General features: G+C 42.8%; 2 protein-coding genes across 3 annotated transcripts; one reads left to right on the top strand and one right to left on the bottom strand.

The window, feature by feature from the left end:
* Positions 1-11,880: 11,880 nt before the first annotated feature.
* nsdhl (NAD(P) dependent 3-beta-hydroxysteroid dehydrogenase NSDHL) lies at positions 11,881-18,012 on the bottom strand. Its single transcript, XM_003445939.5, has 7 exons — positions 17,778-18,012; positions 17,507-17,668; positions 17,096-17,242; positions 16,866-16,994; positions 14,636-14,778; positions 12,903-13,005; positions 11,881-12,804 (listed from the first exon to the last, which is right to left on the bottom strand). The coding sequence occupies exons 1-7, from the start codon at positions 17,796-17,798 to the stop codon at positions 12,472-12,474; spliced, it is 1,038 nt and encodes a 345-aa protein (XP_003445987.1). The 5' UTR covers positions 17,799-18,012; the 3' UTR covers positions 11,881-12,471.
* Positions 18,013-19,555: 1,543 nt separating this feature from the next.
* Positions 19,556-22,578, top strand: cetn2 (centrin, EF-hand protein, 2). 2 transcript variants are annotated; one of them, XM_005467889.4, is made up of 6 exons: positions 19,556-19,711; positions 19,839-19,918; positions 20,082-20,246; positions 20,651-20,779; positions 20,869-21,006; positions 21,230-22,578. In XM_005467889.4, the coding sequence occupies exons 2-6, from the start codon at positions 19,916-19,918 to the stop codon at positions 21,317-21,319; spliced, it is 525 nt and encodes a 174-aa protein (XP_005467946.1). In that variant the 5' UTR covers positions 19,556-19,711; positions 19,839-19,915; the 3' UTR covers positions 21,320-22,578. The 2 variants fall into 2 exon arrangements, with proteins under 2 accessions (XP_005467946.1, XP_005467945.1); XM_005467888.4 differs by lacking the exon at positions 19,556-19,711 and having other exon boundaries at positions 19,718-19,918.
* Positions 22,579-22,686: the final 108 nt, after the last annotated feature.

Here is a 22,686-nt window from a genome sequence, read left to right as displayed (position 1 = left end):
ATCGAAAAAGGGAATTTGCATTATCATTCCCGTACCTGTTGATGGAACTATCAGAGAGGGGCTGGCGCAGGTCAGAGGAGCTGGAATAGAGAAAAGTGGCTCATAATCAGAAACTGCTGCATTATGCATGCTGAGATGCTATCTGTCTTGCAGGAAAACAGTCACAGCTCCAAACCAATATGATTACCTGTTAGGGGATGTGGTCCCTATCGGATATGGATCAAATGGATCAGCCGAGCTGAAAAACAATTTCACACTGATTTCACTCTCAATTGTCAGCGTTGCCCATCTTGTGTCGAAGGAATTCTGATCACATTGACTCATAATGGAAAGATTTAATGCAGTTTGAATGGTAAACAGAAACACGGAGGGACGTGGGGCAAAACTCAATCAAAATCAGAATCAGGATGTCGCTGGCAAATGGAAACACTATTCTACTGCTGAACAGCAAAATCAGCGGACTTTGGGATTTCTTCACCTAAGATTAACCCTTGAACAATTACACCAACCCGGTCATTTATATTACCAAGCTGGAGTGAAACCGTGTGTTATTATGTACTATTTTTAAGCACACTGGTTTGCATTTGACATGTGACAGTAAATAAACTACCTTGACTCAGTGACTACGGTTGTCACCGTTGTCACATGCGAGCTCCAGGGATCCGCATTGTCCTCTTCACTGCACAGCGGTGAGATAGAAGTAAGGAGGGCGGTACAGATGAATGGCATGATGGGAAGAGAAGAGAGGGCAAGTAAAGGTTAGTGTGGTTGTTCTCATACACTATTTAAAATGTCTATCCTTTAGAAAAGCTCGAGATGCACTCAACTATTTAGCAATCACAAAAACCATCTGAATAAAGCACAGACTTTAGCTTTGTGTGCTGTCATGCTTTTTTAGGTAATGATCACAGTTTGGTCATTATAGTGACTCTGTGTCTCTGCGGGGTTGGCTGGCAGCATAGCTGCAGGCAGACTTGGTATAAATCATTACAAGGCATGTGTGTATGGAATGCATGTCTTAGAAGGAACAGTTGTGCATAGATAGATAATTGTTTAAGAGCAGCCTGTCATCTCCCGCTACCTTTGTGTTTCTTTGGCTGTCTTGTCTGTCTGCTTCTCCTCCTCTCGCTGCATGCTGAGGCTGGTGGAGACAAAACAAAGCGGCAATACTAATCAGTACAGAACATTCACTTCTATTTCCAGTCGTGCTGCAGATGAAACGTGGCTTTCCCTTTCAAAGTCAGTCGTTTCAGGAATTTGAGACTTTGGTTCTATTTAACGTGGAGCAGGAGGTTAAAATAGAAAATGCCAAACAGGAGCGGAGCCCTGATTTGTGGATCAAACTGGAGGAGGATGAGGGTTTATCAAAGTCTTTCAACTCAGCGAGCCGGGATCTTCTTAATAATAAGGATGCATAAGCAAGGAGGGTGAGATGGGAGGAGAAGCCGTCACACAGGTCTGTCTCTTTCTCACCTGCGTGCCTCTGTGCCTCTTACAATGACATCATCTGCCAGGAGATCCAGAGTGCCGCTGGTCTTCACTGGGTTTGGTTCACTAAAGACATCAAACAGAAAATTTAAATATGGAGGAGAGTTCTCTTGAAACTCTACATCCAACTCTGGAAAGGTAAGCTGAGGTGGTATTTTGGTTTGCTACTGACAAGGAAGTTATTTTTATTCTTTTTTTTCCACATATAACTCTTAGGAGAAAGAGTTCTTCCTCTACCTGTCCATTCCACTAAGCAGATCCTGACTCCAGCGTCCTGGGCTGGGGGGAACAGGCTCTGCTGGCTCCTCTGGACTGCAGATGTAGAAAGAGCAGAGGAAGAGGAAGCAGAGAAGTTGATGAACAAAGGGGGATTTACGATTCAGTGGAGATTTCAGAGCTAGAACAGGCCAGTTGAGGTAAAGGACGGGCAGATTATAAGAAGCCCAACAGTGCCACCTTGTGAGAGCTATTCAAATATTTGCCACCGTGACAACTTTTTAATTGCGCAATCGTAAGAATGTATTTTTAACAAACCCATCACTGAAACCCAGGAGATCGTCTGTTATTGGTTCACAGTTGTTGAGCTCTGAAGCTGGCTTCTGTTCAGCACTGCAGTACGGGAGAGGAAAAGATATATTAGTGCACCTGCTTTGGCAAGAAAGCACATAGCTCTATATCAAATGTTTATGTGCCACACTTAATCAAGCATAATTAGAGACACCCCCTGGTATAAGGCTTTTTGAGCGCCTGAAATTGAGATGTGCATTATTTTGTAATTACTTTGAAGTGAGCTCAGTGGCAGTTAGCCCTCATCAGTTTTCTTGCCAACACTGCTATGACAATAATGAGGAAGTTGTTGGTTTTATACCTGTTCTCTGTGGGGTGATTGTCCGCTGAGTGTCCTTTTTGGTTTGCCAGGGCTGTCTCATCATTCTTAAAGCTACTGAGGAAAAAACAAAACAAAAGCCCTTATTATCAGATGGCATATTGTTGAGGCTGTGGGAACTAATGTGTCATTGCATTTCTGGTTTCTCCGGCTTTCATCTTTCTTTTCTGGAAGTACCTGGATGAACTGGTGTCGAAAGAAATCAGAGTGTCGGACAGAGCGGTGAGTGTGTCAGCAGTGGAGCTGTGAAACAAGATGGACAACAAACATATCACATTCCAGAGCAGCTTTCAATTGCACATGTGAAAGAATGAGAGCAAACACACCTAAACAAAGAAAACCACTTAAACCACTGAAAGCATATTTTCATAACAAACATGGCTTTGCTTAAAAATCATGCTCGAGGCTCATTATATAGGTAGGTAGATTTATGTTATATTGATGGAGTGGTAGAAGCAGTATTAAGAGCTTTTACTTACGAAAATAAAAGTAAAATTACATCCAGAGAAATATTTCCAGCTAAAACAGCTTTAAATACCCCAAAGTAAAACTACTCCAGGCAGATGAATGGTCCCTGTGAGGTTTTTATTGCTGTACTCTACATTACTGGAGCACTAGAAAGGACACATTAATGTGCAAGGAGAATTTTACTCTTGTAGCTGGTCTAAGTGGAAGTAATTTAGCTTCCTTTTCTAATGTTTCTTAGTGTGATCTTTAACAATCCACAGAGTAAAATTATACTATGTTGATCTTTGTCTGTAAAATACCAAACCAAATGCCATATAAAGCAAATAGTAACTTAATAGGTTATATAAGCTTATATAAATTGTAATGCACAATTATAGATCAACACAGTTACATTAAAGCGCAAATTAATGCAAGAACTAGTAACATAACACCTGAGTTTATTCCATTCCACCTGTTGATGCTACAAAATGTGCCAGGACTGAATGGAAATCTGACCTTGGTTTTGGAGACAATTTAGTCTGTGGCTCTGGTTCCATTTTGGGTTCAGGTTTTGTGTTCAGTCCAGATTCTTTCACAGCAGGCACTGGGACAGGTGACTTGGTGACAGTGGAGGTCGGGACAGGAGACACTTTGACATCTGATTTTTCAGGAGTTGAAGTCACATCAGGGGACACAGGTGCAGGTGACTTGGTGGCAGTGGAGGTCGGGACAGTGGAGGTCGGGAAGGCCAGTGGAGGTCGGGACAGTGGAGGTCGGGACAGTGGAGGTCGGGACAGTGGAGGTCGGGACAGGAGACACTTTGACATCTGATTTTGCAGGAGTTGAAGTCACGTCAGGGGACACAGGTGCAGGTGACTTGGTGACAGTGGAGGTTGGGACAGTGGAGGTCGGGACAGGAGACACTTTGACATCTGATTTTGCAGGAGTTGAAGTCACATCAAGGGACACAGGTGCAGGTGACTTGGTGACAGTGGAGGTTGGGGCAGTGGAGGTCGGGACAGTGGAGGTTGGGACAGTGGAGGTTGGGACAGGAGACACTTTGACATCTGATTTTGCAGGAGTTGAAGTCACATCAGGGGACACAGGTGCAGGTGATTTGGTGACAGTGGAGGTTGGGGCAGTGGAGGTCGGGACAGTGGAGGTCAGGACAGTGGAGGTTGGGACAGTGGAGGTTGGGACAGGAGACACTTTGACATCTGATTTTGCAGGAGTTGAAGTCACATCAGGGGACACAGGTGCAGGTGACTTGGTGACAGTGGAGGTTGGGGCAGTGGAGGTCGGGACAGTGGAGGTCAGGACAGTGGAGGTCAGGACAGTGGAGGTCGGGACAGTGGAGGTTGGGACAGTGGCGGTCGGGACAGTGGAGGTTGGGACTGGAGACACTTTGACATCTGATTTTGCAGGAGTTGAAGTCACATCAGGGGACACAGGTGCAGGTGACTTGGTGACAGTGGAGGTTGGGGCAGTGGAGGTCGGGACAGGAGACACTTTGACATCTGATTTTGCAGGAGTTGAAGTCACATCAGGGGACACAGGTGCAGGTGACTTGGTGACAGTGGAGGTTGGGGCAGTGGAGGTCGGGACAGTGGAGGTCAGGACAGTGGAGGTTGGGACAGTGGAGGTCGGGACAGTGGAGGTTGGGACAGGAGACACTTTGACATCTGATTTTGCAGGAGTTGAAGTCACATCAGGGGACACAGGTGCAGGTGACTTGGTGACAGTGGAGGTTGGGGCAGTGGAGGTCGGGACAGTGGAGGTCGGGACAGGAGACACTTTGACATCTGATTTTGCAGGAGTTGAAGTCACATCAGGGGACACAGGTGCAGGTGATTTGGTGACAGTGGAGGTTGGGGCAGTGGAGGTCGGGACAGTGGAGGTCGGGACTGGAGACACTTTGACATCTGATTTTGCAGGAGTTGAAGTCACATCAGGGGACACAGGTGCAGGTGATTTGGTGACAGTGGAGGTTGGGGCAGTGGAGGTCGGGGCAGTGGAGGTCGGGGCAGTGGAGGTCGGGACTGGAGACACTTTGACATCTGATTTTGCAGGAGTTGAAGTCACATCAGGGGACACAGGTGCAGGTGATTTGGTGACAGTGGAGGTTGGGGCAGTGGAGGTCGGGGCAGTGGAGGTCGGGGCAGTGGAGGTCGGGACTGGAGACACTTTGACATCTGATTTTGCAGGAGTTGAAGTCACATCAGGGGACACAGGTGCAGGTGATTTGGTGACAGTGGAGGTTGGGGCAGTGGAGGTTGGGGCAGTGGAGGTCGGGACAGTGGAGGTCGGGACTGGAGACACTTTGACATCTGATTTTGCAGGAGTTGAAGTCACATCAGGGGACACAGGTGCAGGTGATTTGGTGACAGTGGAGGTTGGGGCAGTGGAGGTCGGGGCAGTGGAGGTCGGGGCAGTGGAGGTCGGGACTGGAGACACTTTGACATCTGATTTTGCAGGAGTTGAAGTCACATCGGGGGACACAGGTGCAGGTGATTTGGTGACAGTGGAGGTTGGGGCAGTGGAGGTCGGGGCAGTGGAGGTCGGGGCAGTGGAGGTCGGGGCAGTGGAGGTCGGGACTGGAGACACTTTGACATCTGATTTTGCAGGAGTTGAAGTCACATCAGGGGACACAGGTGCAGGTGATTTGGTGACAGTGGAGGTTGGGGCAGTGGAGGTCGGGGCAGTGGAGGTCGGGACTGGAGACACTTTGACATCTGATTTTGCAGGAGTTGAAGTCACATCAGGGGACACAGGTGCAGGTGATTTGGTGACAGAGGTTGGGACAGGAGACACTGCAGTGGTCGACTCAGGGGACTTTTGATTAGATGATATTGGGGGTTTTGATGGTGGCGAAAGATCAACCAGAGGCGTTTTAGTCTGCCCAGACTCTTTTTGTTGTGGCTCTTTAGAGGCTACTTGAAGACTATCTTTGATTAGTTCAGGGAGGGGAGCAGCCACCTTGGTGTCAAAAGTTGGCTGTTCTTTTGTAACAGAAACTTGAGGGGCCTCTTCTTTTGCGGGCTCTGGGGTGGCCTTCTTCTCCAGCTTTGGAGCAACCGGCTCATTAACACTCACAGCAGCAGCTGTCTTAGTGGTGGTGTCAGCACTGTAAACCACAGAGATAATGAATCAAACTCAAATCACTTGTTGCACTGGAAATAGAAACATGGTGCAGGATTTACATTTTCTGAGGTTCAGGCGCAGGCTTGGATGCAACAGATGTGACAGGAACAACAGGGGATGGCAGCACAGTGCTGGCAGGTGCAGGAGTCTCAGAAGGCTCATCATCATCAGTAATCTCCACCCTGCACATTTTAAGTCAACCACATGATGGCACAAGTAGAAATGCATGCAAGTGTAGAACACATATTTCACATATTTTTTCTTTTTGCCTCTACGAAAAGGGCTTACCTTGTAGCCACAAATGCTGGACTGCTATTGATGAGCAATGTGTCGGGCATTTCTTGAGACCTTAGAGTTTTGAACACAAAGCCTGTGTGAATGCCTCCGTAAGTGCACAGCAGGGCACGTCAGTGAAAAGAATTTCCCACTGCATGGGAAGTTTTAAACATATGCACTCTGTTCTTTTATGAAAGCATTACAGAAGCATGCTGTATCTCAAGATAAGCAGTAGAATAGTGGCATGAGAAAATACGTACTCGTATTTCTTTGCAGCTGAAAGCACGTAAGACCGTTGCCTGGCTGCAGATTTCCTCAGAACATTACTGGCTTTCTCCGTCCTGCAGAATGAATCAGAATAATGTTAATGTAATCTCTTTCCCGGGTGTCTAACTTCAGGATGCAAGGAGAGTCTTACCGCTTCTCCTGCTCCTCAAGGCTAAGCTGGCCCTCCTGTTTCTCTGCAGCAGACCGCACAGTGTGGGGGGCTCTGAGGAACAGAAGCACAAACATGCACCTCGTGAAAAGACTCTCTCATCCAGCTGCCAGCAGTTAAACTGAATTTACGTTTGCTCACATTTTCTTGTAGGTCTCTGAAGGCTTTTTGTTGAATTGCGGTGCTTTGCTGCAATAAAACCAGATAATAAGTAATGGAGGAAAGGTCAAACTGCTTGTTGATGCTGTGTGGTTCAGCTGCTCTTACCTAAAGCCGTTAGATGGTGAGGATGGAGGAGGCTTGTCCACTTTAGTGAAAACACCCCTGAAGAAAAAGAAAGAAATTCCTGAACAAGCCCTTATTTCTTTATACAGTTTGTGTGTGTGTGTTTTATTTGTTTATTTTTAAGTGTTCACTGTGATGTTGACTCAGACTCCACTTTGGCTGACTAAAATCTCTGTTTTAAATATACATATATACATACATGTATCTATATATATCTATCTATCTATCTATCTATATATATATATATATATATATATATATATATATATACACCTTTTTATATATACCATATATAAAAAGGCATATAAAAATATATACCATGTTTTTATATGCTTTGTGGTAAATGTTATTTATAACCCAGATGGTGGTGCTCAGAATATCAGAAGCCTTTCTCTTACCTGATAAGGTATCCGGATGTTGGCTGCCTAAACTCAAAACAGAGACTTGTTATCAGCACAGTCATGTTTCAAAGAACTGCAGATAAGCCTGTGACATTAAAAACCTGGGTTTACCTCTCTGTGTCAGACTTGGTTGGTGGGGGAGTAGAATTTGTTGGCGAAGACACTGGACTGGTCTCAGCAGGGGCTCCGCTCAGACGGCTGGCTTTAACTTCCGCTATCCTGCAATGGAACTTGGTTTTATCTTATTTTTATTTATTTATTTTGTGACAGAGTAGAAGATAATGGGATGATGGGTATCCTGCTTAAACAGGGGTGTTTACCATGGTTTCTCCTCCTGCGTTTCATCCTTAGAGTCATTGCTGCGTTGCAACCAGCTGGCGTCTCCCCTCAGCCTCGTCCGGACTTTGGTGGTATGCAGCACGGCCGCTCTGTCTCCCTCTGAAATACAAACATGTGCACATCACACACCCGCGCACAAGCTCACATTTGAAATATGATACACACTATATGCATCATAATGACAGCTTAATAATTGTCTGCTTGATAGCTTCTAAGATATACAGTCCCCCTTTGGGCCAGCAGACACTATATCGTCAACCACTTGTAGTTTGCCTTAAATCAGGGTAATAAGTGAATTTATAGCCAAGAGCCCGGCACAGATGCATAATACTCCCAGCTTTTATTGGAGGAAACACATCATCTCACATTAAAATCAAAATCTGCTCACCTTTTGACATGCTTGTTTCACGGGGTTCTCGCTCTCTTCTTTCTTCTCTTTTCTTTGCAGGCCACTAAATTTTATATTCAGAGAGATGATTGGCATCTTGTCAAAACAAGTCGTCTGACATGAACAGCGAGTTGCAACTTTGTTCCCATACTATGTCCCCTCCCATTGAGAAACATGTGCTGTGTCAGACATTCCTCAGTTTCATCCTTAAAACATGCCGACAATCCTGTCTGTGCACTTTCCAAAATATGCAGCGACTGACCAAATATGAATGGACGCAGATAGGCATTCTGTGTATCTGACACTCTGTCACAATATAAACTGGCCCACATAAGATTAACCTGATTACACAAATATCGCTTTCTATTCACTCATTTCCAAATGAGCTGAGCCCCAGTTATTTAGAATCAGAAAACAGAAACGAGTTGCTCAGAGGCAAGCCCACGTCCTCAGGGGAACTTCAGTAGAAAGGGGAAAATACTAATGAAACAATCACGAGCGTTCCCTTATCTGAAAGTAGACACAGAGTAGAGCTTATGCAAAACTGTGGAGTATTGCTAAAGTCAGAATGCAAATATCACTTTAAAAAAAAAGTCCTTCCTTAGGCTGTGAATTCATTCCCTTTGGAGTAAGTCGACAAAATATCTCTTGAGGATTTTCCTGAATATTGGTGACAGAACTAACTGAGGGCTCAGAGACCATATTTATCTTAGGTTTAGCACATCAGCCTATAAGAGATAAATGATTAATGAAAGCCAATAGAATTTTAAAGCAAGCCCCGAGCACGATAGGAAGCAATCATGGCAAAGAAACACCCAGAAAATGAGAGGGCAGACACTCATAATGAACACTTTCAACAAACAGTTTATGTAACCCAACCAATCCGATCACTCTGACACTTTTAAAATACATGAACTATCATAGCATGAATAAGTGAACACCAGAGTTCCTACCTGCTGTCACTTTATATCCAGCACAGGAAGATTTGTTGAGAATCTATGTCCTAGTGAGTGTGGTTGGTGTGAACAGACGAAAAGTCTTTCTCTGTCTAACAGGTGTCTCAGCCCGACGTATTAGCCAACAGGTACAGGCGTGAGCACTAACAAGCCCAGCCAGTCAAGGGAGGTAGATATGGGGTGGAGCAGCGTGTGTTTGTCTATCCACTTGTGTGTGTCTATGTGCGTAAGAGAGGTTGCTAAGAATGAATTTCTGTTTACTACATCTGGGCTTTGTTCATGGATGACAGCAAGCACATACCTGTCGCACAGGTGGCTGGCAATCAATGCTTTGAACGAGCAAGGCATAGGGGCAAAGACAAGGTGCACTGCATGGCATACATAAACGAAGCGACACACAGCAACATCTCCTTTGGGAAACGCTCGTCTCATGCTCACTGGGTAGGAAAACCCAGGAAGCACACGCATTAAAACAAGATCAAGAACACGGCACAGAACCGAGATAATGAAGAGAAACAGCGGTCGGCAGTAAAAATAGAACACAAGCATGGAACATTCTTAATTTTATTCTTAAAGCAAAGGTGTTTTATACTTTCACGTGTGTTTCTGTGAAGGAAAAGTCATGCATGCTGGCCTGAACATTGAATTTCTTGTATAAGCAGACTCTGGTAAAGGTCATTTATGGATTACCCTGTGCTTTGCAATACGCAGGATATCCTAGGAAGAAAAACAGATGAAAGCCCATTGTAAACAAAATGTTTGCTCAATCCGAGCGACTATATCCATGTTTGTGTAAGAGAAAGGCAAGGATGTGCCTGCAATTGTCGAGCAATTTTTTTCTCCTACAAATGGCAAAAGAACACTTTCTGAGCATTTGGCCACAGTTTCAACTTTCTGAAAGCACACTGTGCCTTAGAAAAAGCACAAAGAACCATAAACAATCTGTGCACATATTTACGAGGCCGTTTCAAAATCACAGAAAGGGTGTAGATAGGTTTCACAACACGTCACAGAAAGTAGGTGGAAGAGGAAATTGGCAACTCTGAGTGCCAAAGTTTCGCTCTGGTGAGCACACTTGCAAGTGTAAATGCTAACGTGCATTATTCACCTGGATCTCTCTCCCCTGTTCCCTTGTAGAAGAAACCAGTCAGACAGCCTTGCCCAGTGGCTCTGACTCTAGCAAGTGAATCATTAGGGTGCTGCTGGCTCAGAATTATAATGAGAATGCAAAGTATCTGAACTTAACCCCCACCTTATTCTCACCACACCAAGACAAGGAATGACAAAAATGCTGAACAGGGAAAAGACAAACTTAATGTAACCTATACATTTAACGCTGTGAAAACGAAGCACGTCAGTGTCGACGACTTCATTAGTATCTCAACTTTTTCATCTCCATGTAGGAGATGGATGTGTAAATATTAGGATTATAGCTGTGTTTTAGTATTACCCAGCCCATCATTGTATTTAATGACGGTGCTTGAATAACACAGTGTCTCCCTGACTCATCAAAGCACACGCCATGCTTATGACATCCAGCATCTAACAGTTGAGTGGCACTGCAGCGTGACAATGTGACTGGAACCTGTGGATGTTAATCTAGTTCACATGATAATGTCATATGAGAATTTTATTAGACTGATGTGCATGCATTTACCTGTGCACTAAAACCGCTACTGGTGGCTGCGTTTATTTCGGTGCACTCAAATTCTGCTCATTTTCTCCTCAGGATGTTGTCCCCGTGGACAACAACACAAGATACTGACCCAAGGAAGTCTTTTGGTGCAGAGGTTAGCATTGTTCTCTCATAGCAGCAGGAACAAGATCCTGGGTTTGAATCCAATGCCTGGCCGTGACCTTTCTGTGTGGAGTTCACAGATTCTCTGTGGGTACTACGGCTTCCTCCCATGTAGGTCCAAAGACCTACACATTAGGCACAATGGTGATTTAAAATTGGTTGTAGGTGTAAGCGTGAATCACTCTATTAGACATGTGACAAACAGGTGCGTCCAGTGCGTTCCCCACCCCTCACCCTATGACAGCTGAGATGTTCCAGCCCAAACTGGATGAAGACATGTGAATGGGTGGATATTCATAGGGAATATGGACAGTCCCAAAAAAAAAAAAAAAAATCCATAATGATATGAGAGTGTTGTTTGAACAGTAGTTCCCCCTTGGGGAAGTGTGGAGTTATAGCAGACTGCAGACACTGTATAAAAATAACAGATGGCTCTGCCTGCGGGTAAGGTGTGGGCAACTTTGTAAAAGTGCTGCCAGGTAAGCAAAGAGCAGATAATAAACCTACACTAACTGCCACAACTACAACTACAAAAAAAACCCCAACAACAACAAAGAAAAGCCTCTTGGCTTCAACACAGTGTGTAATGAAGAGAAACCCAAATGTATTGACTGCTAAAATACTGATTTCTGTCATGACGCCAAACAAGATAGGACTTGTTTTTTCTGCAATGTCCCACACTGCAGATGCATTTCTAACCAATTAGTGTTTCAATAAAATTCTGTAGAAGTTTACGGTGGAAGGATGTGTCTGAGAGCCTTGTTTGTGTGGGGGTGTTTGCAGTGACGGTGCAGTCAATTCTCTTAGAAAAGTTTTCCACATACTTCTGGAACCTGACTGCAGGGATTTGTCCCCTTTCAGCTACAAGAGGATCAGCGAGGTCAACCACTGATGTTAGGCAATAAGACCTGGTTTACAATCAGCCAGTTAACCTGTCCCAGAGGTATGTGACGGGGTTGAAGTCAGGGCTCTGTGAAGGCCATTCAAGTTCTTTTAACTCCAAACTCTGAAAAACATTTCCTGAGAAAACCTCACTTTGTGCATGAGAGCATTGTCATGTTTAATCAGCAAAGGGCTCTCTGCCCAGACAGTTGGAACAAATATGTAAGCACAAGACTGTCTACAGTATCGCTGAACATTTCACTTAACAGCAAGTCAGAAACTTGTGCAAAGTCTGTTCCAGGCCAAACATACATATAATCATATATTGTATTACTCACATGTAAATATATATGTTCTATCAAGAGCATGTAGAGGAATGTATGAAGGCATTTTGAAATCTCAAAAGCAGCATCTCAGTGTTTACAAGTACAAAAGAACAGAAGACAACAAAAATCAGCTGTGATCACTGTACTGGTATTAAGAGTGGATGTACTGTACAGTTTGTGTATGATCAGACGGCAACAAGGACACCAGTACCAACACCATCTGCTGCCATCTACTGGTGGAAATGCTACATGAAAAATAAAAAAGACATACAAATCCTTCACATGGTGAAGTTTAACTATCACTAGTTACTTCCATCATTTTCCATTTAGTATAACCACATCACAATATTCTCATTATGAGTTTAATTGTATTAATGCCCAGAGCTCTACATGTCTCAGCAGTCTGTAATTCCAGCCACCTGTCAAGCCTCGCATCTGAGATGAGGATAGCTCTCCACGGTGCGTGCAATCGCATCCTTCAGGCTGACCACCGGTGTGTAGCCCAGGTCTTCTTTGGCACGTTTACAGCTATAGTAGTGGTGGGTTCCAGCCAGAGCCACTCTCATAGGTGTAAAAGTTGGCTTGAAAGATATTAAAGGACTCAAGAGGACGGACAGCAGCCAGAGGAGAAGGGCCAGTCCGTACACCAAACTGTAAGGGAGGTAGTAGCGGGGAGGAGGATATCCGAGACCCACCAATACTTGAGACATAAAGTCCCAAAAGCGAATTGGCTCATCATTGGTTATGTGATATGGCTGGAAGACAAATGGGGAAAAATTAAAGTAAATTAACTGAACGAAAAGCATGTTAACCACTTGGTGCCACCACTGCTGTGGATTTGATTTTAACTCACCTTCCCACATATTGGGGAGTCTGCTCTCAGCCGTTCAGCAGCCAGAATGTGTCCGTGAACTACATTCTCCACAAAGGTGAAATCTACCAGATTGGTTCCATCACTGAAGGAGACAAAAACTAATTATTTAACTGAAAAACATCAAGAAATCCTTTTTGAAAATAAGTACTAGGATCTAATAATTAGTGGTAGTAGCACGCTTTCATGCTGCTTCCATAGGAATTACAATGTTAAGTAGCAGTCAGATGCTGCTAATCACATGAACTTGATTAGTTGATCATCAGCAAGTGTGAGCACTGCTATGAAGCAAAAGTTTTAGCGCTTTATCGGCATTGAACAGTCAGGTGCGTGGTAACACAATGTCACAATTTTCCCAGGAGTGAATGATCCAGTAAATTCTCCCCAAGGTCAGATTGAGTAATATTCAGAAAAACTGCAAAAAAACAAAACAAAACAAAAAAAACCAAGAGCTACATCTCAGACTGTACATGTGTAAGTTGGCATGTTAAATGTTAAAATTCATGACATTACAATTAGTAAAAGGCTGAACGAGTACAGGCCATTTGTAAGGACTGCCAGGAGAAAGCCTCTTCTGTCTAAAAAGAACATGGCAGCACAGCTTAGGTTGGCATAATTACATCTGAAAAAACCACAAGAGTTCTGGAACAATTTCTTTTGGATGGACCAAACCAAAGTTGAGATGTTTGACCAGAATACACAGTGCCACATTTGACAAAACCCAAACACATCATACCAACACAAACATGGTAATGGAGGGAATCATGATTTTGGCTCGTTTTGCAGCCATGGGACCCGGACACCTTGCAGTCATTGAGTCGACCATGAAAAGTATTCTAAAGGCAAATGTAAGGCCATTCATCTGACAGCTAAAATTCAGGCAAAACTGGGTTATGCAACAGGACAATGATCCCAAACACAGCTGAATGGCTGAAAAAGAAAAGAATCATGTTGCAATGAACCAGTCAAAGTCCAGACCTCAACCTGACTGAAATGCCATAGAAGGCCTTAAACAGAGTTGTGGGTAAACATCAATGAACTGAAGCAATGTTGTAAAAAGGAGTGGGCCAAAATTCCTCCACTTTTATGTGAGAGATTGATAACGTCATACAGAAAGCAATTCAAGTTTGTTTTGTTTTTCACATGGCTGTGTGGGCTGAGCCAATTTCTCAAGGCTGCTTTCAGCTTCATATTTCAGAAACATCAATACTCCACTGATAACTTACCTTGTTTATTAGAAGAGAATGCTAAAATCCTTGATTCAACTCGGTATTGTTTCACCATCAAAACCCACTCAAGACCAAAGAAAGCCTCGCTTTCAAATCCTACAACTCCAGGTTGTCACTTTCTGTCAAATGCTGTGAGTCCAGCCTTCCACACCACAAACAACACATCACAGTGTTTTATGCTGAAGGCAGCACATGCAGATGCAGCAGCTGCTGGCTCCCTCAAATACATAAAATATATTGGGGGGTGTTTTTCTTGTCTTTTTGCTTATGCAGGCTTTACTAGGAGCTCTTATGACACACGTGCACTAATGTCGTCAAAGAAGCACAGGGATTGGACAAAAATCAGCAGACCTTCAGATCATAAGCCATGATTGTTGCTGAAGTGATTATGATTTAGTCTTATCAGTTTGTTAGGTGTGTTTAATCAGATAAAAGCTGTTTCTTTTAAGTGAGTGATTATTAAATATTTAAAATGCTATGACTCACCCAATGATGAATTTCATTTTGCCCCTGCGAGCCGTGTCCACCAGGATGGGAACCAGCTGTGGATCTCGAGGACCAAAGATGCCGTGAGGCCGAATTGCAACTGTGAGGAAGCCCTTTTGATTGTCACAAGCCTTGAGGACCAACTAAACACAAAAAACAGAACAGGATACAGCTGCAAAAGAGTGTCTGCAACTTCCAGACTTCAGCTCTAAGCCCCTAGAAGGCCTCGCTTTTCTCAGACAACCCACAGAATAGCAAATGGACAAGAAACAAGAATTAAGGAATAAAAATTTGGAGGGAAATAAATGTAACATTTGGACTCTCTCTGCACTAATACGCATTAAAAAAACAAGACTTTATTCACTCCAAACAGGTACAAAAAAAATTGATCAGATATGGACTTGCTTTTACCCAATGATGGCGGTCTTAAGTCAACTGAAAGGCTGAAACGAATTCAGCCTTTATAACACAGTCATCTTCAGACATCTTCAACTAAGGACTTTCTTAATCAAACTTTATAAACTTTTAAAATAAACCTGCAAACAGGGTAGCGAGCTAAAGTTAGAGGGCACCTTTATTGTGCATTGTTGGGTATTCGTTTGCTATAACAGGGGAGACAAAAAAAATTACATTTTCCTTCATAAATGAGAGACTACAACAAGTACATTAGCCACAGTTTGACAAAAGGGACATATACATGTGCACCAACTAACAATACAATTGGTAACATTGTCACTAATATGAAAACTATTTAAATTATTTTAACGCAAGAAGTCAGAGTGTTGCAATTGGTCCCCTTGTCGTAATTGCATTGAATCTAAAAGGTAATCACATTACTGTGGAAGTATATAACAAAGTAAGTAAAAAAAAATGTTAGCCTATGTGCTTTTGAACCTCATCATTTAGATGCCAGGTATCATAGGCTGTGCATCCAAGCCAAAAACCTGTTTTTCCACAAGGCAGCTGTTCTAGCAGTGACTAGATTTGAATTCTTTGAATTGGCTCTGATGGTTCAAGAACAGTTTTTAACCTAACTTACGTTAATATAGAAAACATTAACATTAAAATGTTACCAGATTAAATGTTGGATCTTAACAAAATAATGCAACAATATCATGTGAAGAATGCATGTATATATGCATTTAAAAGCAAAAGAAGTGAAATGTAGGCTATTATATGTTTATTTGTTTGCATGCTCCCTGTGGGTATGGGTTTCCTCTGGGTACTCTGGCTCCCCCCCCCACACAGTCCAAAGACATGCAGGTTAGGTTAATTGGTGACTCTAAACTGGCTGTGGGTGTGAATGGTTGTCTGTCTTCATGTATTAGTCCTGTGATGGATTGGCAGCCTGTCCAGGGTGTTCTCCACCTTTCGCCCTATTACAGCTAGAATAGGCTCCAACCCCCCGCGACCGTGAATTGGATAAGTGGAAGAAGATGGATGGATGGAAAAAGAGGTATACCACCAAAACTTCATAAAAAGACCTGAAGGTGGTACTGCTGGGTCAAATACTTGAGGGGAATTGATAGAATTCTATTAACTGCAACAATAAAGTGTATCATAGTTAGATGGCTCAAACATGGCCCTCCATTGTATAACAACTGAGTAATGAAGATAGGAAGTTATGTCAGATAGACAAATAATATGTTGAGAGTTCAAAAAAGATCTATTCATCATAATATGGCATCCTGAGATGAGTCAACTTACAGATTGGAAACAATACACATATCTGTATATTCAAGCATTCATGCACACACCACTGTGAGGTCTTTGTTTCTCGTTCTTCTCTCCTCCTTGTGCTGTTATATTTGTTTTAAATCATCTATTTTAATTTATTCTATTTAATTACATTTGCATCTCCCTAATCTGCATAATTACTCCAGCAGCTCTGTTCAGCCATTATCAATATGAGGGGTTTTTTTCTATGTATCTAACTGTACAGATACAAACAGTCTAGATGAGGCTTAAAAATGTGACAATAGAAAACAAGAGGCTAAATTATACTTGTAAATTCATTCAAATGAAATGCATATGAAGAGTTTGTTTATTATTTTCCCTGTTCTCTCTAAAATGTATGACTGACTGTGTCAAAAAGTGGAAATTAGAGCCTTCGTTTCACTTCTACTTTGGTTTAAAATAATAAATAAAATTTTCTATCTTGCCTTTGGGCTACAGTGCCAACTACAGGGCCTCACCAGTCACACCAACAAACTCCTACGTTCCTGCCTACCTTCTCCTGCTCAATTTTGGTCTTTGTGTAGTAGTCAATGGGCTTCTTGGCATACGGCAGATCCTCTCTCCCATTCTTAATGTCGGTCCCTTCAAACACCACACTGGCACTGCTGGTCAGGACCAACCTCTGGCAAAGAAAAAAACAAAACAAAACTGCACATTAAAGAAACTTTGTCTTCTCTTATTCTCTATTGAGTGAACTTTAGGCACCTAAATGCTCTCCCTCACCTGTACTCCAGACTCTATGCAGGCCTGGATAACAGTCTGTGTGCCCTGGATGTTGACCCTCTCAAAGAGAGCACGGTCGTCACTGGCAGGCGATGGGGAGGCACAGTGAAAGACCAAGGACACATCCTTCAAAGCTGCCAGCAGAGCCTGGAGCAGAACAAAGCAGGCACCTGGTGAAATTTGGTTTGCATTTGTTTGTCCAAGGGCAGGAGTTTTGTTTTAAGGGTATCTGGTGCAAGAATTATTTAGCAAACTGCACTGCACATATTTAAGTCTTTTACTCTTTAAACTGACCTGGTAAGCAATAATTTAAGGTGTTTTAACCCGATTATCACCCAATATTTTGTGATTTAGCAATTTTTTCTTTTTTTTGACCTTTGAGCCCTAAGAGATCTGAAAGAGCAGCCTCACTTGTTTGTCGCACAGGTCTCCCTGGTAGAAGGTTACGCCAGGCAGCTCGTAGCTCTGACGGATGTCAAACACAGAAACAGAGTAGCCTCGGTCCAGCAGCTTCTCCACCAGGTGTCTGCCCAAGAAACCGGACCCCCCGATGACCGCACACCGTTTACTACTCTGTATCAAAACAAGCAGGGGGCGATTACTGACACGTGCAAGTGAATATAAACGGCGCTGACACAAAAGATCAAAGCACAACTGGGCTGATAATGATGTTTTAACTCACCGGTCGCACACGTGTAGCCATGGCAAACCAATGAGAAGTGACCAACAAGTAATTAAACCGTGGTGGGTCTCAGGCAGCGTGGGAACAAGTTTTGCGTGGAGAAAATCGATGCTCAGCGCAGACAAGATAAATGTGACGACTTTTCGTACAAGAAGCACGCGACACTGACTCCTGTGTCATATACATGAACCCAGCGAGCCCAAGGAAACCGCGCACGACCCACCTGAACTGTTCAATCAGCTGAGAGAGAACTGCTCTCTCATTGGTCAAGTCACGAAGCTGACCCTTGCGAAAAGCCAATAGTATTTGGGATACGTCAAAGAACGCCACCATATTGACCAATCAGATGGCAGAAGCTTATTTCAGCCGCCTCCCAACTCAAAAACCACGCCCCTTGAAAAAGTATCTAACTTCAAGGAACCAGAATGAAAATCGTGATATTTGATATTTAGCAGCCCCATATTCAACATCTTTTCTCCAGTATATCCGCTATCTCTCCTCTGCACATGTCAAAACCATCTCAGCCATTGACATTTTGTTCTACAAGCCACTCAACCTAGGCTTACACAACTGCCAAAAATGAAAGTACTGCAGGCAGAGTGAAGGCTTTATAATGTGAGGCGTGTTTGCATATACAACAGTGATAAAAATGAAGAATAGAAAAAATGACGTTAAAGAAAAAAAAATATAAAACTAAGATGTGCAAAAGAGCATGAATAAATAATATGCACACCGTGAGTCTGAGAAACAGCGCCAAGAAGGTATAATACAGACGTGTGTTTGTGAGAGTTTTACAGAGAGCAGCGGAATTGATTTCTTGAAGCATTCTTTATGGCAGCAGGGTTCAGCAAGTCTGAGGGAGAATGAGGTCTGCTGGGTGGAATGATGCAGGGGTGATGGATTGTGCGTGACTGAGAGCAGTTATATCAGTGACCCACTGCTCCTCACTTACTCCAGCGCTTCCAGATTCTGGCCAGTGATGCTTCCAGCCTCGTGGATTAATTTGTTGATCCTGCCGGCATCTCTGGCACAGATCTCCACTATCTCGGTGCATATATTACAAGATCTGTGCTTCAGCATAAATAACCTGCTCACATTGGATGCAAATATCACAGAGTGTAGAAAAGTGTGTTGAAAAATTAAATAAAGAGATATATAAATAAAATAAGAAGAGCCTTCTAATTGCAGTATCAAACTCCATATAACGTGGACTAATAACTTCTCGTTTCATGTTCTTCTTTATCGATTCTGGAGAAAATTGTGCTTTTTCCACGTCATGCTCATCCTTATTATTATTATTACTATTATCATTGTGCATTATTGTGAGCAACGATGCGTTTATACAAGATTGCATTATATTGTGTTGTATATAAGACTTTTCTTTTCTTTTTATCTTTATGTTGTCTAGTGTACACTGGGGGCCGTGGGAGCATTGCAATTTCAAATTCCTGTCTATAATCTGTACTAATGGTTTTTGACAATAAAGCTGACTTTGACTTGATTTATTATCTCATCAGACTGTTTTAGACTCAGTGTGTTTATAATCTGAATCCCTAGCACGGAGGAAATTAAACTGATTACCACGAGGAATCACACCATTTACATAATGAAATAAGATCTTATCTATTTAGGTATGACTTCTCAGATCTCCACATTATCTCCAAGCAGCTTCTATCCGTGGCACACCTTCTGCGCCGCTGTCAATGTTGTTACCGTAAAGAACCCCGTGATTTCCACCAACCAATCAGCTTTTTTCCCGACTGTTGCGTTTGATTTCTACTTCTCGTTGTGCCTCAGTGCATCCTTTCTTTAGCTCCTCCACGGCCAGGAACCACTGGCTTGTCCGCTGGCACAAAGGGTAAACAAATCAAACACCCGCTTCGTGACACAAGCTGGTTCGCTGCGCTTTTCTTTTTTCATCCACATTTTAGCAGGTAGGCTGTTACAGCTAAATAAGCACGACGCTTTACTGTATAACATATTTCTCCCACACTCGGTGTCATTAAAGCAGTGATGTAAACTGGAAACCGCTTTGTTGTCTTCCCCTTCCCAAAATGACAGCGTCACAGCCCAGACGAAAACAGTGATTGGCCTAAAAGATCTGCAGCCAGATTTGCCAGGTACACATACAGCAACTGATGGTGAGTGAACATATTTCATCATCTAGTAATTACGTAATTCCGTTTTCGTGTGTGGCATCTGACTGGTATAACTTGTAAACCGGCAGTGGTTATTAAAGGTATGGGGAAAAACACGTTTTGAATACAATACTTTATATTTTTCCTCCTGTGTCCCCACCACCAGGCAACCGTTGCCAAGAGACCATCCCTGCAGGGTCCGGTGCCCCCTCCTCGCAAGAAGACAGCCCCCAAGCCAGAGTTGACGGAGGTACAGAAGCAGGAGATCAGGGAGGCCTTTGAGCTGTTTGACACTGATGGCTCTGGATACATCGATGTGAAGGAGCTTAAGGTAAAAAGACTCATGCCCTGATGTCTGCATGTACAGTTAGCTGCATATATAGTTATTTGGTACACTCCTCATTTAGTACTTCGTTTAGCCAAAACTTGTTTAAGTTAAACTTAAATGATGACTATCGGCCCAAAGTAAAGACTTTGTTCACTATTTTTTAAGAGCTTAAATATATAAGGAGACACATATTCCCATTGTACAGTGATGGACTCTGTTTGGAATAATTGTTTGGAAGCGGTCTTTTATTTGAAGTTTTTTTACCCTCATTTTAAGACCTGCTAAAGACCAGATTAACTGTTATTGTTTTGTACCACTGATACGATACATAATTTATCCTGCTACTGCTAAGGAAAGTTAATTACCTATGTATACTTTGAATGTCTGTGTTTCTTACTCTGTGCCAGGTTGCCATGAGAGCTCTGGGATTTGAACCAAAGAAAGAGGAGATCAAGAAGATGACTGGTGAAGTTGATAAGGATGGCACAGGAAAGATCTCCTTTGCAGACTTCCTCACTGTCATGACACAGAAAATGGTAGACCTGTGTTGCATTGCTTTTACTTCTATGTTACTAAAGAGTTTTATTGTCCGGAGTAAAGTACTCTCCCTCTTCTCTAATTTTAGGCTGAAAAAGACTCTAAGGAGGAGATCTTAAAAGCTTTCCGGCTGTTTGATGACGACGAAACGGGCAAGATATCATTCAAGAATCTGAAGAGGGTAGCCAAAGAGCTTGGGGAGAACCTGACAGATGAAGAGCTGCAGGTGAGGCTCTACATCATGCCATAAAACAGCTAATAATAAAATATCAAAAGCATATTACCGTATCTAGTTGGTGGGTTGTGTTGACAAAGCCAAACGCTCTGAAGGCAATTTAGAATAATGTCAACACAGCATTTGCTTGTGAATGCTATCAAGCCAGCTTGTTTTGGTTTCTCCATCGCTCCATTCTTCTTTTCATTTCCTCGTGTTTTGTGTGTTTCTGCAGGAAATGATAGATGAAGCGGACAGGGATGGAGATGGGGAAGTGAACCAGCAGGAGTTCCTGCGCATTATGAAAAAAACCTGCCTGTACTGAAGCAAGTGGAAGGCATTAAGGTTGGGTGGACCAGGCTGGATCAGTGTGAGGGTGTTTTGCTGCTCATCCATTTATCCAGAAAACAAAACCTTATTATCGTTGTATAGTGCCATACTTTTTTTTTTTTATCAATCAAGACATTTAAGCTTCACAAACTACAATCATTACAGAAACCTTTAAAGACTTGAACAAAAAGTCTAGCAAAATGCCAAACCATCCTTCTTTGAGTTACATGACAACATACTGCCAAAACTGTAAGAGTACACCCTCTTACCTGTTAGAATGCTGCATTCATTTATGAAGGATATATATTGATAATATTACAAGGGTTATTCATCATGCCTGCACCAATACAGTGACACATAGTACATTCCAGCGCTTTGTGTGATACTTTGTGCATTATGTTAGCAGTGTCTGTTCACTTTCGTATACTGGTGACTCCCATTACCATCTCATGTTTCAGCTCTTTTATACTGGTTTTCCTGGGAAAATTTGCAATGCAGTGAAGGTGTTTGTTAACCACTGACGACTGGAGAGCACTCTGTCTCATCTCCGTGCTGCCTGTGGATTTGTGCCTGTGCCTCTTAAAGGGGCAATTCTCACAATCAGGGAAGCTGCCTCTTAGCACACCATCCTCTTGGATCCCTCACTTACAGGCCATTACACACCGGGTGCATTTTTAAAAGTGACATAAAATTTAGATTTTTTTTCTGTTCCAAACTTTTCTGGGAAATTTGTCCTCAAAACCAACATCAAGCGATGATGAGTCGGTCCTGGGAGATTCTGGGTTCATCCAAGCTGTATTACGACCGCTTTCAGACATATATCAGGATGTCAGTGGGGCAGTTTGAGCTCTTGTTGGCAGAGTTGGGAACACATTCGTGAAGGCAGAGAAAATATTTCAGAGAGCCGACTGACCCAGAGCAGTGTCTGAGGTAAAATACTGTTATCTAACTATTTGTATATTCAGTAGTGTGAATGATTAGAGGTACAGCACACTTCTTACCAAATGTAACCCCCCCCCCCCCCAAAAAAAAATCGAGCTTGTTTCAAAGATATAAATGCTGCAGATTTGTCACGCCAAATTATGCTGTCAGTGTGAATAACTGCATTAAGAATAGGTGACTCCGATAAAATATTTTTAACCCAGGAAATATTCGCACAGATTTTATGCGTCCAGTGTGTAAAGGCCTTAAGGCTGTATATAAAAAAACATGGACGTAGCCTTGTGAAACCTTGTTTAGAAGCCTTCACTTGAACAATTTGCCCATTTCATTTTTTTAAAATAACTTTTTCGTCCATAAAGACGACCTTTGAATGCCTCCACGTAACTTTAATGACAACTTTGACACCTCTGTATTTATCAA

This window comes from Oreochromis niloticus, linkage group LG2 (genome assembly GCF_001858045.2).
Source record: "Oreochromis niloticus isolate F11D_XX linkage group LG2, O_niloticus_UMD_NMBU, whole genome shotgun sequence".
In the NCBI taxonomy this organism is placed as follows: Eukaryota; Metazoa; Chordata; class Actinopteri; order Cichliformes; family Cichlidae; genus Oreochromis; species Oreochromis niloticus.
The sequence above is the reverse complement of the archived record's forward strand: the minus strand, read 5'-3'. Positions and strand labels throughout refer to the sequence as shown.

What these genes read in the sequence shown, in the direction of transcription:
- nsdhl (XM_003445939.5), bottom strand. Translation starts at nt 17,798, where the DNA reads ATGGCTACACGTGTGCGACCG. An exon ending in GCATAGAGTCTGGAGTACAG is followed by an intron (nt 16,995 to 17,095) that starts GTGAGGGAGAGC and finishes TTTCTTTGCCAG; the next exon opens with AGGTTGGTCCTGACCAGCAG. An exon ending in CCAAAATTGAGCAGGAGAAG is followed by an intron (nt 14,779 to 16,865) that starts GTAGGCAGGAAC and finishes TTTTGTGTTTAG; the next exon opens with TTGGTCCTCAAGGCTTGTGA.
- cetn2 (XM_005467889.4), top strand. An exon ending in TCGATGTGAAGGAGCTTAAG is followed by an intron (nt 20,247 to 20,650) that starts GTAAAAAGACTC and finishes ACTCTGTGCCAG; the next exon opens with GTTGCCATGAGAGCTCTGGG. An exon ending in TGACAGATGAAGAGCTGCAG is followed by an intron (nt 21,007 to 21,229) that starts GTGAGGCTCTAC and finishes GTGTTTCTGCAG; the next exon opens with GAAATGATAGATGAAGCGGA.